A 17798-nucleotide genomic window follows, 5' to 3' on the forward strand; every position below is an offset into this window, starting at 1 on the left:
GTTAATCCCAATTAACGCCACGGTCTGTCGCTGGCTATAAGAGGTTTATGTAAAATACTTCTCTTGAGTTGCTGAGTTCTATGGCCAGTCTATGTTCGCTTCGCTCGAGCTTCTCGTTGGTAAGCTTCATGTGTTGATGGGGTAGGTTTGCTTCACTAGCAGCCAGTCTGAAGAACAGCAATCAGTGTGAAAGCATCATTTACGCCAAAAAAATATTATCAACAAAGGCTCTCTTTGCGAAACACAAGCGCAAAGAGGTTCCTTGGAAGTTTGTTTCTTGGACTTCTGGAACTTTCTGGTGGAAGAGAGCGATCAGTAGTAACACAAGCTAAGATTCTCAAAATCATGGACTAATGGCACAGTCTGTATCTGTATTTGTATTCGATTACCTTCTCGCCTACTCCACTCCACTGCATTGCGAATTTTTACAGAAAATATATACAGCCAAGAAGATTTTTTGTCCAGAAAGCAACGTCTCTTAACTGGCATTAATTTGATATGAAAAGTAAACAGCTAAACGAACTTTCGCATAAATGAAATAATTTCAATAGTTTGCGAAAATCTTTGCCAACGCCTTTTGCTCGCGCAGTAAAAGATCTGCCGAAGCAAGAAGTTAAAGATCAAGTGCTTTCGATTAGAGAAGATTATTGCCGATAAGTTTTTAAATTTAAAAGTGCAAAACTACGTAGTTTGACTCAAAAGCAATTACAGACAGTAACAGTTCGCACATCCTTTTCTATACAGTACCCAACCTTTCTCCAGAATAATACATGGAATCACCACCTCATTTTAGCTTTCGCCGGAATAAAATAAAAACAATTCGCATTAGAAACAAAAAAGAATAAATAGCAAATAATTTACAAGGGTTAAGGCAAGCAATTCTATGTTGTACGAGTGGAACTCAATTTAATGACGGCATTTCATTTTTTATGGCTTCATTCTGTACGAAACGTAAATTTATGCTATCACCTGTTGTTGCAATAAACTGTTACAACAACAAGTAAATAGTCACAAAAAAAACGCCAAACAAATGTATAAAATAAGAGTAAAAACAAAGGTTCTAAAAAAAATGGTAGCAAATGAAAAATTGTATCTGTCTCACTGATTACATTTTTTTCTTATATTTTCATTTTTATTCTCATTTTTCTTTTCATTATTTGACATCGCCTCCTGCCCCTTGCTATGCCGGTAAACATGTAGAAACTTTTGCCGGCACTGTGCAGAGCAGCCACGTGCAACAACAACAACAGGTGGAGCAACAACAGCGCCTGCATAGTAAACAACAGCAATTGCGCCTGCGCACCAGACGTGAGACAGCCGCCTCGACGAGCAGCAAACCTAGTCAAGAGGATATGCTTTTGGTACAATCAATTCAGATCACTGACAAATTTGGCTTCGATAAGCAACAGCAACAACAACAGCCCAAGTCAACAGCGTACGATGGCAATGAGATGATTTTCATTAACGGCGAAGCAGGACAAGGATACTGTGTTAATGCGATCGGTAAGTAAGGCCGGACAGACAATAGACAGTAGTACTGCATGCAGACAAATACTGCACACACCCATACACATACATACACCCATACACATACTCATACACAGTTCTAAGTTGGTCGTACAGTGCAGACGTGCAGACGACAAGCGCAACTGATGATCGTGGTAGGGCAGACGATCATCACACTAACGGCGATCGTCGAGACAATCAAGACGATCAACACAACAACAACAACAACAAAAGCAACAACACCAACCTTTGCAAAGGTGTGTTAATCTTGTGTATGAAGGTACATTTATAAACTATTGCTGAACATGATCAACCGAGACAAAAGCAACTAACTTTGTAGTCGGTAGTTAGTATGTAGTACTCAGAGACTCTTAGATTGGAGTTGCGTCTGTCCAGTGCCTACATATATTTGTACACGGAGTAGTCACAGCGAGCGCAATCAGGCGTTAAGCGTTGACGTAATTGCTTGTGATATCTCTTACCGTCACTGTACACACACACATACGTATAATACATGTTGGATATTGTTCAATCGGCGATTGTTAATGCAAACAACAAATATACGGCAAACATTGTTGCTAACAGATAGCGCCAATGCGATAATGGGCGAGAGCTCAAGTGTCTGTTTTCACAGATTAGCGCAGAATAGTTGCATGTATGTATGTATGTAGGCAAGATAGAGAGAGTGGCGTCGTTCAAGGCTGATGGTTTGGTTTTGCGGGAAAAATGCTTCTACATAAATGATATGTGATAAGCGTCGTAATGGGAAATTGGTGGCTGTAGCTGATAGTGTCGTTGGCGCCACTACAACAATAGAAAACTGACATTTTGAATTGGATGCGTTTTATCAGCAGCAAGGTGTGGCAAGCTAGAAAACAAAAACCGAACATTTGAAATGTTTGCGAGATACGAAGAGACAAAAATACTTGCATTACATTAAGAGATGTGGGTATATATCGCCAGTCTGCTGGAAGAACGTCATAAATCAAAAATTAAAAATAATCGAGAAAAACGGTCTGAAAGTTTTCAATTTACTATGCCGGATATAGATGCCTCTGTTTTCACTGACGGATCCAAAATGGAGTCTGGAGTGGGAGCGGGGCTTTACTCTAAATCAGCCAGCATTTCGTCTCCTTTAAATTGCCGGAGACAAGCAGCGTCTTTCAAGCAGAGTCTTCGCGATCCTGCAGGCATGCAAAATGCTTCGGGATCGCTGTTGGAAGAGAGACATTAATATTTTTTCCGATAGCCAAGCTGAATCAAGGCACTGTCGTCGCCGTATTGCAGCTCTCTTCTTGTGAACTCCTGTAAGGAGGAACTCAAACGTCTCGAACGTGCAGGAAACATTTCCCTCATCTGGGTTCGTGGGCACAGGAACATAGAGGGAAATGAAATTGCCGATGACCTTGTCAGGAAGGGGGCGGCAGAACCGGTTCCTTCTCAGACATCGGTCTCCCTTGGCCGTCGTTAAAGGGAAACTACACAATTTCTTTCTAAAAAAAGCGCAAGACAGATGGAGGTCTGTCTCATCGTGTGCTATTTCAAAAGCACTATGGCCTCAATACGATAGAAACAGAACGCTGAAGGTGATGAGAATCCCCCGCCATTCAATTTCCAAATTCATTGCGGTGATCACTGGGTGATCGGCACCCATGCGGAGAAGCTTGAAATTCTGTACAACCCCTATTGCGGAAGCTGTGGGGATCCTATAGAGAAAGAGACTGTGGAACACTTTCTCTGCAAATGTCCGGCTCTGGCGGCTAGGCGCTTGAGATTCCTTAGCGTGCCCTTTGAGGATGACTTGATGAAATTCTCCAGCCTAGATCCCTTTTCTCTCCTCCGCTACATCAACAGCACTGGATGGCTGTAGACGGTTTTCTCTCCTCTCTAAATCCTTCCACAGGTATTGGTCCACATTATGGTATCAAAACGGCACGTAAGTGCTACTTGTAGTGTACCTAGGGTACTCTTGCCATCCTACCTCCCTGCCTACCTGTGCCTCCCAGTTAGCGAAAGAGGGCACTACCACTTACCTCCCTCTTAGTATAGAGATTGTAGGCATACCCCACTCAAACGGCGTGATACAAATAGTATTACCACTTCAGTCAACACGAGATGGGTTGATAGTCGGATATGTAATGCTACAAAAAAAATTTTGGCCAGAATTGGACGTGAGATACTCAAAAGCGCTATTTAATCGGTCAAGGAAAAAACGTCTTTTTGTTAGTTGCTTTGATCACATACCTCATTGCGACTATTGCAGAAGCTGTAAGAATGAGGAAGAGTCTGTCAGACATGTCTAAGTTTAGACATTTTGGCTCAGCGCTCTTGAATGATGCTGATGACCTTAAAGATATACATAAGAGTCAGCCAAATCCATGGGTTTGCACTTCAAACCAAATGGTTTAACGATTAGTAGTTGTTGTCATATCATATTTGATCGGCAACGGTCTAAGTAAGTTACTTCAGCGACCAACTGCCTCTTCTACCTACCTACCTACCTACCTTCCATACCTCCCAAAGTAAAAGTAAAGGCATAAGATACGTCGAGGGGCAACCGCTATTAGACGAAAGTTGTTCTATTATTTAATGTTCATGCACGTTCAGATTCCAACCTACGCACTCCCGAATGGTAGTCACGCACCAACCCTACGCCGACCACAGCGCCTTTGCATTGACATTATTAAACCTCGACAACGTTCAACAGGCGTAGATTCCAATACTGTTTTGGCCTTTTCAAACAACTCATCCAAATCTGTGATATTTTGCGTACTGCGCGCACTTTTTACGTCGTTTCAAAGATCTTCTATTGGATTTAAGGCGGCACTCGATGATGCCCAATCCAACATAATGAACAAATTGTCTTCGAATAACGTGTTTGCCATACGAGAAGTGTGCCTCGGATCATTGTCTTGTTGACTTTTCCAAATCACCGGCAAATTCTCTTCCGCATAAGGTAGCATTACATTTTGAAGTATCTGAACGGTCGTACTTGACCCCATCCATATTACCTGCGTTACGATGAATTGGCCCCGACCATTTCCGTGCCACGAAAAGCAGCCCCACACCATTATTGAGTCTCTCCGGTGCTTTATGATTGGTGAGATCAACTTCGGGTCGAATGTTGCGCGTTTTCAGCCACCGCAGGTATTTCCTACCATCTGAATGAACTCTATTATTTTTGTTTCACCGCTAAATATAATAAAATCCAACTGATTTTGAGTCCAGAATATGAGCTCTCGGAACAAACTAAATTCGGTGTTGTCGTTGCGATGCTGTTACCAATGGCTTGTTCCGCGCCAGTCGACCGTGCGGCCCTGCATCCGCCAATCGAGGTTCAACTGTTCTTTTCGTTATTAGCTTTTCGAGGTGAGAAATATTTTTCAGCAGCACTCTTCCTGTCTGGGATCCAGTTTTGACAAGGTGTTAGAAAAATGTGTCTATCAATCATGGCTTAGGACAGGAGTTTCTGCTCCGGGCACTTCCAAATAGTACGCAGACACCAATCCATTCGGCTATAACGGCCGCCAAGAAAAAGCATTACAAAAAATATAAATGGAGAGTATGGTTTCTTCTCAAAACTCGCGATATACCGTTCTCGTTCTCCAGAGAGTCTAGAGTTCATGTCGTCTTAAAAACTCTAATTTATAAATAGTGGAGAGCTGTCCCTCCAGCCAGCTCGCTAAAATATATGACGGAAATATTTTGGCCTTTAATAGACTTTTTGACCAATTTTATTGTTATATCGGTGGCCGGGCCTATGCTTGGGCATATCTACGGCACTTTTAACAGAGTGATGATAGTCTCAAGCCACCAGCATAACGGATCCTTTGCTGCATTGATTTTTCCGTCACTGACTATACGCAAGTTGGCGTTTATTTTAAAAAACTGTTTTAGTTAATATAAAAAAATGTTTATTGCGATGGAATCCTTTATTTGACCTTCACGCGCCCCATTGATTGTCTGTTCACAAGTATGAAATATGATTGACATGCACCCCATTTGCAAAAATTATAAATCTTCCGATAGGGTGAATGCTTACAGAGTCTACAAATTCAAATACTTAGGTCTCTGTATGAGCAGTATTTATGACATTCCCGTGGCAATAAATTACCGAGTAAGCGCGGCAATTAAAGCATTCTTTGCACACATAAAATTATTAAAGTTTCGATTGCTATTAAGAGCTCGAAAGATGGCAATGTATAAAACGCTTGGAAGACCCATACTAAGATACAGCAGCAACGTGACATCGACCAATACTGAGGTTTGAAAGAAAGATGCTGCGAGATGACGCAACATATCGTATAAGATACAATCACGATCTCGACGTATTGCTACATAATGGAAACGCATTGCGCTTTATAAAAAGTACTGGGCATTCTGTACCTTGTACATATGTATGTGTACGAGTATACACAAAGCCATCTAGACAGAATCAAGACTAAAAGTTTTCACGACAATAATCAGCATTTTTCCGCACAGTCAAAGGCGATCTTAACCAGACGAACAAACACCGACTGCGCCACCAAAAAACACCTTTTAGAAAACTTAATTTTTTCCCTTTCATTTTCCAGGGCTCATTGTGGCTGTCACAGTATTCCTGCTAGCACAACTGGCCGTTATTGCCATCTGGACTTATCTGCATCAACGACGCCGAAAGCAACAACCCTACAGCAACGATGTGCTCAGCAGCGGCTCCAGTTATGGCTCACACAATGGCAGTTCGGTAAATGGCTCGACAATGGTGACCAGTGTGCCAAATGCGCGATCCGAATCGTTGTGCAAACTATATGACACTGGTTTCGCTGGACGGCATGGACGTCAATTTTAGAAGCGAGGGGATAATAAAGGAAACACACAAAAAAACGACATGAAAACGACGACGGCTTAACGTAGAGAACAAACGATAAACCACCTCGAAAGGATTTATTGAAATGATGCAAGTGTTAGCTGATTGGTTTGGGGGTAGAAAAATGCGAGACTTCTTGCCACAAGAGGAGTAACAACTTATTACAGCCTCAGCTGAAGCAATGATCAAAACAAGCAAACAAAAAATTAGAAATAAAACTAAAAAAAAATGCATAACGATGACGCCATTAAACAGAGTAACGAAAACAAAGTGAGCTTAGGTAGGAGTAGAAAAAGTTACTGCGAAGAAGTTTTAATTGAGGTGCGCGCAGCAGATGAAACTTACATGGTGCCGGATAGTGAAACTCGTGGGCAATATTAACGATATTGATAATATTGATTAAAGTAATTACATATTTAATAGTAGGTACATTATTATTATTATTATTATTATCGAGGGTAGATAAAAAAACAAAAAAATTAAAAAAAAAACATAAAATTCTTATAGCCGTTCTGTAACGAAGAACGCAAAGAAGCAAAAGCGCATTTGGATGCCAGCAAAATGTTGGGAATTAAATAGTCTAAAATACTAGTTTTTTAAGTTATGCAAGAAAACAAAATATTTAATTACCCTTCAACAAATACTAAGTAATCGGTAATCGATCGAACGAACGCAATAAGACATTTCATATAAAAAAAACATAGGAAATAGTGAAAATGCGAGAATATTGAGAAAAAAGGACGACTGATGGTTATTGAAGTTTGTATTATTTTTCTTTGGAAAAATTGCAAAATTGAAAATGCAGCGCGTCAAAGAAAATTAATACGACACAAAATCGGTTAGCAAACTATGGCGTAGTTGAGCTGCAAGCAAAACGTAGACTTAAGTAGATTTTATACATGCGAGTGCAGCACACATACATATGTATGTATGTATGTAAGAGTATACTTACATGCATTTGACACATAGTTACACTCAGAAGCGGGAAAAGTGACATACATGAAAACTTAGCTATTAGAGAAGCTGCATTTATGGCGGATTTAAAATAGAAAATTCACTGCAATAGTTTTATTTTCGTAGAATACTAGATTTATAATAGGCATGCGAACAGGAACATGCACACACATCTAAGCAGAACAGTCACCGGCACACTCATCCTTGTACGCAGATACAAGGTGGCGCAAAATTAATCATCGATTTTTTATTTTTTTTAATAACTTTTTCGATAAATACGAAAGAAAAAAGTTTGAATTGATTTTGAATTAATAACTTTTTCGTTTTTGTATAACTTTTACGATATATAAGAAAAAAAAAAATTCGAATTGATTTTGAATGAATAACTTTTTTTGTTTTTTCGGTAAATAAGAAAAAAATCGAATTGCTTTTGAATGAATAACTTTTTTGTTTTTGAATAAATTTTTCAATAAATAAAAAAATAATTCGAATTGATTTTGAATTAATGACTTTTTCGATAAATAAGAAAAAAATCGAATTGCTTTTGAATGAATAACTTTTTTGTTTTTGAATAACTTTTTCGATAAATAAAAAAAAAATTCAAATTTATTTTGAATTAACAACTTTTACGATAAATAAGAAAAAAATTCGAATTGATTTTAAATGAATAACTTTTTTGTCTTTGAATAACTTTTTCGATAAATAAGAAAAAACAATTGAAATCATTTCGAAAGATGGAGATCGTTGAGCTTGACCAATGCTGGTATGTCCGCCTATTTATATACTGCAGTTGTCTAGTTCACAAGTGTCAAACATTGCAACAATTAAATATAAATCTTCCGTTAGAGCGATTAATTTTGAGCTACCTTGTCACCATATCCTACAGGATTTGGGACATACAATATGAATTTTATAGGAGCAGTGGTTCTATTTAGTATTAGTAGGAACCCCTACAACGTCCATATGCAAAACATAGCCACACGCATACACACACACTTACACAATCAGCAATCTAGTAACGCTTAAGCAAACCATAATTGAATGCAATATAATTTAATTTAGCTATGCAGTTTTTCTTTTCTTATTTTATTAATTTTTTTTTAGTTTAGTTTTAAAATTTGAACGCGTATTTTGTATGCCACCACTACTTTTCACTTGTCCTTTTTTCTAACACGTCAGGCAATAACAAAGCAAAAAAAAACAATATTAATAATTAATAGCGCATTTTTTATTTAATTATTTATAATAATTATGATTTCGGAATAAAATTCTGCCTCTTTAATTTATTCTTCTAGTTAACGTTTAGTTTGTATTTTCCATATATGCAACCTAACTACTAATTACGGGTGCAGTATGAAGGCCGTTGGTATAGGCAAAAATATTTTTTAGTTCACACAAACGTAAAAAAGTGATTAAAACGCTGAAATCGCCTCTTTGTGCTAAACCCAGAAATGTACGCAACAAAAAATATTAATTTAAATTGTGTGAAATTTTTTATTTTATCATTTAAATTTTTTTATACAATTCATGATTTTGTACTCTTTTTTAATAAAATGAATAAATAAATAAAATGACATAGTAATTAAATAATTTCAAATGGTTTTATTTCTTAAATTTTTATTAAAAAAAAAATTAAAAATATAATAGGGCAATCCAGAATTAAGTGCGAGTAGCCGTCAACACAAACACACACATTTTGTTGTTGTATTATCACTGTAAATTGTAAATACCAGAATACCCCCACACGGATTTTCACTAACTTGTGAACAACCCTAATAAAAAATTGGGCCTATGGAGAAATCATGCTTTAAAAATGTTCATAAAAGTGCAACGTAAAAAATACAGGTAGGTAAGTAGGTTAGATGCGAAGAGTACCGCAGGTACACTAACGTGTCGTTATGATACCTCAATGTGGACCACTAGCTGCGAAAAGTTTAGGGAAGAGAAACTATCAACAGCCATCTGGTACTGTTGATGTAGTGAAGGGGAGAAAAGGGAACTAGGCTGGTCACGCTAAGGAATCTCAAGCGCTTCGCCGCCAGAGCCAGACATTTGCAAAGAAAGTGCCCAACAGTCTATTTCTCTGCACGATCCCCACATCTTCTGCAATAGGGGTTGTACTGAAGTCCAAGCTTCTCCGCATGAGTTTCGATCACCCTGTGATCAGCGAACATCGCTGGAAATTGAATGGCGGGACATTCCCATCAGCTTAAGCGTCTGTTTCTGCTGTATTTACGCCATAGTGTTTTTGAGATAGCACACGATATGACAGACCCCCATCTATCTTACGCTTTTTTTTAAAAGAAATTGTGCTGTTTCCCTTTAACAACGGTCAAGGGGACACCGATGTCTGATATGGGAACAACTGAAACCGGTTCTGTTGACCCTTAGTTGACTCTGAGACCGCAACTGGCAGCCTATCTACTGAGTGTAGCTAATGCACCTTCTAAAATCTTAGCCATGACAGGATAGGAAGGGCCCTTAAACCATTAGAACCAAGTCATCAGCATATGCTACCACCTTTACTCGACCCCTGTTTAAACGAGTTAAAGCTTTGTCTCGCTAGGGGCGAGGAGAGGTAGCCGCCCTGCGGTGTACTCCTATGTACGAACCCAGTGATTCTGGTCCCACCTGCCACAGCATTTATTATTAATTTTCCTACAACCCAGCAAGGACGTGATCCAAGGGTAGATAGGTTTTTCTACCCATACCCTGTTTAGTGCAGTGAGAATTGACCCAGCCAATTATATATATATATATATATATAAAATCACTAATTGAAGTTCGAGAAGTTCGATGAAGTTCGTTTCCAATTAATTCTTGGACCTTATCTTAAAATACAACATAAGGCAGCAGTCTACATTGAGCGACAGTGCAGGTATACAACGCTTATTCCTTTCAGTCTTGTAAGTCTGATTATTTCCTCATACGTAATTTTATTTAAAAATAAAATGAATAACTGTGAACCCCAGTTAAAACGAGTAAGAAAGAGCTATTCCGTCGAGTACAAAGAGGGAATCATGGAAGACTCCAGGGGTGTAAATCTAGTAGCATTCTGTAAAGATAAGATGCTGGATCTCCGTATAGTTCATAAATGGCGTGCAGACTACGATTACCTGTGTCAACTGGTGGAAAAAGGAAATGAGAAAAAACGCAGAATTGGAATGGATTATAGGCGGGGGAGCAATGGCTGTGCGCAGGGCTGATATTTAAAAATGTTCCCTTAAAACAGCAATTGAATTTGATATATCCACAGAAGAACTTAAAGCATCGTCGCACTGTTTGGAAAACTTCTTTAAACGATATGAACTGTCTCTAAGGAGATCAGAACAGTGTTTATGCAGGAAGCAATGAAGTTGTTAAACGTGCACTTGCGTTTAAGCTTTTTGTTGATGGCATCGATTTTTCGAAATATCCGAAGCCAAGGTGCTCAAATGACAGTTCACCACAAAGCTTCTTCGTCTATTTCTTTGCTTCTACCGGTTACGATAGTGTACGTGTTACCTGTATTTTGGCGATTCGTCTAGATGGCAAGAAAGTATCGCCATTTTTAATCACTAAAGGTAAAAAAGGCAATTTTTAATCACTAAAGGTAAACAGACGTCTTTCAGAAATTTATGTCATTGAAAGAGAAAAAGCCTACTGCACCCAAGCAGTTATAAGAAAATGGGTTGATTTTATGCTGCCACCACTGTTGAGGGGTGAAAATAGAGGTTTACTAGTATGAGATTCAGCCAGTACTCACCGCGCTAAAGAAATGAAAAACTTTCTTGCTGAGAAGAAGATTGATCTGATAAAGATTCCGGCAGGAATGACTGGCTACCTCCACACACTTGACATTGCAATGAACAAGCCATTCAAGGATCATTTGCGGATGGAAATCAATGAATATATAATATTAAAAATAGAATGGCGAGAAATCATCGGGGTAATTTTGTAAAACCAAGCTTACAAGAAGTTGTAAATTGGGAAAAAAATACATGGGATAGGGATTGATAGGGGTGTTTCCAATGCACTACGAACAGGCTACTTAGACAAGAAGTATTCATTTATCGATAGCTATATTGCAAGTGATAAGAGATTCGGGTTGGATTTGGAAGAAAGAAAAGAAGATATATATTATAATTCAGAATTTTATTTATGTCGATGTTCCAGAAGAAGATGACTTGACTGTAATTGAATAAATTTAATTTTAGTATTCTGTATAAAATAATATTAAATAATAATATAAGACCTAGCGCAAATTTTGGACCAAAAAAGAAAGTAAGATAGTAAAATCTCGTTGGAGAAAGCCCCGCTCGGCTCAAAATCGATTTTTTTTTTTTTTATTATATAAGAATTTTTTTTTTAATGCTTATAACTTAGTCAAAAATTAACCGATTTTAATGATTCTGGGTTCAAAATGATCGTTATTACTTACACGAACGACTTCATGTAGAAACAATTGCAAAAAAGTAGTTGAACATTTATTATTTTCCAAAAAACAAAAAGTGCGAAACAGGTTTTTTACTAAAAAATTCATTACTCAAAAACAACTCATTTTAGCTACTGGGCATAAAGCTCAATTGAAGTTTGAGTCAAATACACTTTTTGAAATATTGAATTTCGAAAAAATTTCAACTTTTTTCTTTTTAATGTAATGGGCATTTAAAAAAAAAATTCTTATATAATTAAAAAAAATCGATTTTGAGCCGAAAAACAAAATTGCCGATAACTCTTGAAAAAGATTTTTTTCGGGCGAACAAAAAAATACGTGTCTCATTACACTGTGGAACAAATTCAGGTTAGCAAAAATTAGGTCCATTCTGAGAGTGGCGGGTGAAAATAGAGGCGAAATTAGAAGACCCGTATCGCGCCGTTTTTTTATGTTAGTTCGAATTTTTTTTTAATCGGCCTTCGAAGTTCGAAATCGGAGCCGATTTTCGGTATATTGTTTCAATGTTATTTGACCAGAGAGCAACATTATTGAGTTACAACGAAATCGAAGAACATGACCCGAATAGCCCGGTTGAATTGAAATGGAAAGCATCGAAGAATATTTGTGCAGTCTCAAAACTTTCCGGACAGTCTCGTGACTTACTGGTTTTCCGCAATCCATTTTTATATGAAATGCCAACTGCCTGAGACTCGTTTGTGGGGATTAGCTGAACTTTTTTAAAATTTTTGAATGATCGCGTCTAGAGAGCTTTGGTGGTCTGCCTCTTGAGTGCTTTAATTCAAGCCTGTTTTCTTTTTATGCGCGTTGAATAATATTGTAAATAGTTCTAAGCTTAATTGAAAAACTCTCCGGCAACTCTTTAGCTGACTTCCCCTTATAATAATTAAAATAAACTAACTGAATCAAATTTTGATTAATTCGTTTGCCCGGCATTGCTAAACTGATTAAAATGTTCACTCTTAAAAGCATCAGCCATACTTAATGTGTGCCAGAAACTTACGATTATAACCAGCGTGTATTTGCGTTCAAACAAAAAAGTGTCGTTAGCTGGCTGCAGTTTTACTTCAAGTTGTGTTTGCATTTGCAAAAAATTAATTGACATAATGTACGCATCCTACTTCGATAATATTTTTTAAGCCGATTAGCTGTCAAAAATATGTTTAATACAAAATATTTATTCGCACGAAACTACTTTTATATAATATTAACATATGATTTTGACATTTTCAGCCCATAGTAATTACTATTTTTTATTTTCATTTTCCAACTAACAAATGAATGAACAATAAATTGTAAATATATTAATATTTTTCATATTAAAATTAAAAGTAGCCAATATGAACGGATAAAATATTTAGTGGTGGGTGTGGTGAAAGTTGTTTTCTTTTTTTTTAAATTAAAAAATGTTTTCATTAACCAAGAACTACTTTCTAATTTTTCTTATTCCGTTGACATTCGATGTATGCACATTCAAACGCTACTAAAGTACTGACTATCAGCGTTGATCATCAGACTATCCGTTGCACAGTTGCCACGTGCAGCACACGTCTTATTTGCCTTAATATCCGCTAAATTATTTTCATTTTGACTGGCACACTCGTCATTGTCATTGGCATTGCCATTCTGCGCTTTTTCACCTTTTCCACTTACCCTTAAACGACTATCCGCCACTGTCCACACGCGAGCGCCATAATCATTCGAGGTGCCCAGTATATACGTGCCAGTCGAATCGAAATCCACAGAATTAATGCCGGCACTACTGCCACCCAAAACCGCACGCGGATCTTGAACAACTGTAAGTGAAGAAAACAGAAAAAGATAAATCCATTTATTGAATTGAAATAATATTGCAACAATCGCGCTTACCTTTCCCCACATCCCACAGTTTTACTTTACGATCGGCGCCACCAGTTGCCACCATGCGCTCCACCGGACTCCAACGCACCGCATGTGATTCGTTTTCGTGCGCTTCGAAATTCACATATATTGTTGTTGGTGTTGTGGAAGATATTATACATGGATTGTAGGGAGGTAGTTCATGTAATGGTCCCAACATATCATCGAGATTAAAATAGTCAACACCGCCTGCTGCACCGTTATTGCCACCACCTGTCAGCGATATGCTATCACCGTCGTCGCCCAAATACGATGGACTAGCCGAATCGCGACGCGGTGAGCCTGGTTCACGGACAGCGTCTTCTAGATCGCGTTTCAATTTATCCGAACGTTTTCTGAAAATTGACGGCAGTCTTTTTCTAGATATTTAAAAGTGGGAGTGCACAATTTGTTTATGATTTCGAAAACAAAAAGAAAAGAAGAAGAGAAGGAAAATAGTTGTTTTTTCGGTACGTTTGCAACAAAAGAAAAATTTATTGAAAAAAAAAATTGCTTTTTTTTTCTTTGGTGGTGGTGTTTTGATGCATTTAATGGCTATCATCAGCGTTACTTGTGTTGTTGTTTTTACACTTAAGATTTTCTGGTTTTTGTTTTTTTTTCAAAATTCTGCTTTGGATTATTTTGCAATTAAGAGTGTAGTATTTTGCTAAGCCATTAAGCGTTGGGTACACGTGTGACAGGAAGGTGATGAGAGTGAGTCGAATGGTGAGTAGTATCGAGAGCAGATGTCAAAATGGCACAGGCGAATTTGGTTAGATTGATGCAAAATAATTTTTAGTTCTTTTAATGTTTTTTTTCCGCAATGAGTAGTAAACATTTTTTTTTTTTTTTTTTGTTATTTTTTGTGATGATTTCTGCTTGCATTCGATGGCAATGTTAAATGGACTTGAAACGATCAAATGGCTAACAACAATGTTAACGATATTTATAAAAGTAAAATTACTAAATTGCATTGTTTTCAAAATCAAATGAAAATAAGAGAATACAATAAATTATAAAATAGCAGGAAACACAGATACAAATACACTACACATACATATGCACATAAGTGATATAGAACTAAGTTGTATGCTAAAAATTTGAAAATTTTACGGGATGCGCGCTTAGGATCTAACTTCCATGCACACATACATACACACATGGATATATACATACCATACATACATGCTTATATATATATGTATATGTATGTATGTACAGTGAATGATATAATACAAATATTTATGCAATTAAATAACACCAATTACAAGCCAATTAGCTACCTCAAAGCGCAATACATGAAACGACTGCTAAAAGTAAATGCAAAAATAAGTAGAGACATGCAAAATTATCAGATTTTATTTTCAACAAACCCCACAAATTCCATTTCCTCTTCATACCCTCCCTGTTTGATAGAACACAATTATTTGAACGAGAGTGGTTGAAAAAAACCTTCTAACGTGGGTATTGCCATCTCAGATGTAATTATGCCTCGATGCCTGTACTTGCAAGTAAATACTCAATACTTTTTTCCTGAAGCAAGCCGTTTTTTACGCGATACTTTTTTCGAGTTCGGCACTTGATATCGATACTTTGTTGCAGGATTTGCTATACGGCAACGCTACAACTATAATTTTCATTCGTAAATTCCTTCGATCACAATTACAAATACTCCGCCCGATTTTTTTTTTTTTTTTTGAGAAATCTTTTAGAAACAGGAAGAATAGAATAGAACAAGAAACTGATACCCAAATTTCAAATGTGCTGCAAGGAAGCTGTAGACATATGCACGAGCTATCGCAGCAATTTGAATGCGTGTTTTAAGTGCTAAGTGTCTAAATAGGTAAAGAACACGAAAATTTGAAAACGACATTCGCGCTAGTCGTAGAAAAGAGGCACCAAATCTGCTTTTTTCCCCCAAGACATAGATTCGCCGAGCTTGGATTTTTCGAAAAATACAGGTTCTGCGATGAAAAATGAAGGCAACTCATGCCGACGAGTTTGGCCATTTTGACTGTTCAGTTAATTGTTGACAGCTGTTAATCAAATAACCTATATCAAATTTTGTGTGAACAATGAAATTAAGTGCGCGAATGCATTCCGAATGTTGAGTGCGTCATACGGAAAAGCTACTTTGGATCCAAACAACGTTTATCGGTGGTGAAAAATGTTCTCTGAATGCCAAGAAGATATGAACGACGAAAAGCGTCGCTGAAAGCCGCACGCCCGAGCACTTCAACAACAGACGAAAACATTGACGAAGTGAAGAAAATGGTATTGGCCAATCGTCGAATCACCGTTAGAGACGTTGTTGAGGACCAAGACATATCGATTGGCTAGTGACATTCGATTTTTTTCAATAGTTTGAGCATGAGACGGGTCGTCGCAAAATTCGTACTAAAACTGCTCAATTTGGAACCAAAGCAGCATCGCATTAACATTGCTAATGCATTGTTGGACAATGCCCGCGATGACCCATATTGGCTCCAGAGGGTCATATCTGGTGATGAATCGTTGGTTTATGGTTATGACGTGGAAATCATCTCAATAGAAGCTGCCGCACGAACCAAATTGAAAAAAGCGCGCCAAGTTCGACCGAATGTAAAAGTTTTGCTTACCGTTTTCTTCGATTGCAGGGGCGTTGTGCAATATGAGTTCTTGCCACAGGGTAAAACGGTCAATAAGGAATTTTACCTGCAAGTTATGCGCAATTTGCGCGAAGCAATCCGCCATTAACGTCCAGGTTTGTGGAAGAAAAAAAATTGGCTCTTGCATCACAATATCGCCCCTGCTCACAAATCGTGGTTGTGCGCGACTTTTTGGCCAAAAACAACACGTTAATGATGCCACAGCCACGGTATTCTCCAGATGTGACCCCCTGTGAATTTTTCTGAAGAGGCCCATGAAAGGCCGACGCTGCGCTACGATTGACGAGATAAAGACGGCATCGAAGGAGGAGCTGAACAAGATAAAAAAATGATTTTTTGAAGTGCTTCGAAGCTTGAAAAAAAAACGTTGGCACAAGTGCTTAATATCTCATGGGGATTACTGTGAAGGGGACAAAATAAATGTTAATGAATAAATAAATAATTTTTGAAATACCACAAAATTCGCGATACTTTTTAAACACACCTCGTACAATTTATATATATATATATATTATATAGTTGGCGCGTACACCCTTTTTGGGTGTTTGGCCGAGCTTCTCCTCCTATTTGTGGTGTGCGTCTTGATGTTGTTCCACAAAGGGAGGAGCCTACAGTTTCAAACCGACTCCGAACGGCAAATATTTTTACGAGGACCTTTTTCATTGCAGAAATACACTCGGAGGTTTGCCATTGCCTGCGAGGAGCGACCGCTATTAGAAAAATGTTTCTCTTAATTTTGGTGTTTCACAGAGATTCGAACCGACGTTCTCTCTGTGAATTCCGAATGGTAGTCGCGCACCAACCCATTCGGCTACGGCGGCCGCCTGCCTCGTCCAATTTAGAATGACAAATATTGGCCAACTAAAGATCGTCCCCAACTCATGACTCCCTCATGTTTTAGAAGAAACGACGATTTGCCTCGGATTCCACAAAAATTAAGTAAAGGGTTTTCCAATAAGAGGTGTTATTTTGATATTCAAAGAAAACTTCTATTTTATAATAGAATGTTTATTTCATTATAAAGAGGAAGGTATGCCGTTAATAGTGGAAAATAACATCAGGCAAATGACCACAACGACCACGCTTACAGGACAATATCCGTTTCATGAAATTTTCCATAACCGAATTGCAACGAGGATGCCCTATTTCCTCGATAGCCTCACGAATATTCCATCTTTGATGTCTTGAATCGACCCTGGACTGTTGGCGCAGAACTTCTCTTGCCACGTGGCCTCGGTGGCCAATTGTGATCACCTTTTCGAGAGATAACACAGTCCGGAAGCTGTTCCCGTAAAAGATCAATGGTTTCGTTGCTTGTGTGGCACGTAGCGCCGTCTTGTTGAAAATAAACCAGATCAACACCATCCAACTCCGACCATAAAAAATCGTTAATCATCTCTCGATAGCGATAGATAAACCTGTTATTGGAAAACCCTTTATTTGCAGATGGGAAATACAATTTAGAATGACAAATATTGGGCACGGCTTCTTGAGGTTTTAGAAGAAACGCCGATTTGCTTCGGTTTAC

General features: G+C 37.9%; 2 protein-coding genes across 3 annotated transcripts in view; one reads left to right on the forward strand and one right to left on the reverse strand.

Annotated features, from left to right (window-relative positions):
* The window catches only part of LOC129237429 (uncharacterized), a 100486-nt gene extending 94142 nt beyond the window's left edge, over window positions 1-6344 (forward strand). Inside the window, exons 7-8 of the mRNA XM_054872180.1 lie at window positions 1201-1503; window positions 6081-6344. Of these exons, the coding sequence (XP_054728155.1) occupies window positions 1201-1503; window positions 6081-6337 (560 nt within the window). The 3' untranslated portion in view covers window positions 6338-6344. The remainder of the gene's footprint in view (window positions 1-1200; window positions 1504-6080) is intronic.
* Window positions 6345-13123: 6779 nt separating this feature from the next.
* LOC129236299 (autophagy-related protein 16-like) overlaps window positions 13124-17798 on the reverse strand; it is a 38843-nt gene continuing 34168 nt past the window's right edge. Inside the window, exons 5-6 of one of the 2 annotated variants that reach the window (XM_054870602.1) lie at window positions 13614-13978; window positions 13124-13540 (exon numbers count right to left, since the gene is read on the reverse strand). In XM_054870602.1, the coding sequence (XP_054726577.1) occupies window positions 13218-13540; window positions 13614-13978 (688 nt within the window). In that variant the 3' untranslated portion in view covers window positions 13124-13217. Of the gene's footprint in view, window positions 13541-13613; window positions 14003-17798 lie in introns of both variants that reach the window. The other variant, XM_054870601.1, reaches the window with a different exon arrangement.

This window comes from Anastrepha obliqua, chromosome 1, assembly GCF_027943255.1.
Source record: "Anastrepha obliqua isolate idAnaObli1 chromosome 1, idAnaObli1_1.0, whole genome shotgun sequence".
NCBI classification, from domain to species: domain Eukaryota; kingdom Metazoa; phylum Arthropoda; class Insecta; order Diptera; family Tephritidae; genus Anastrepha; species Anastrepha obliqua.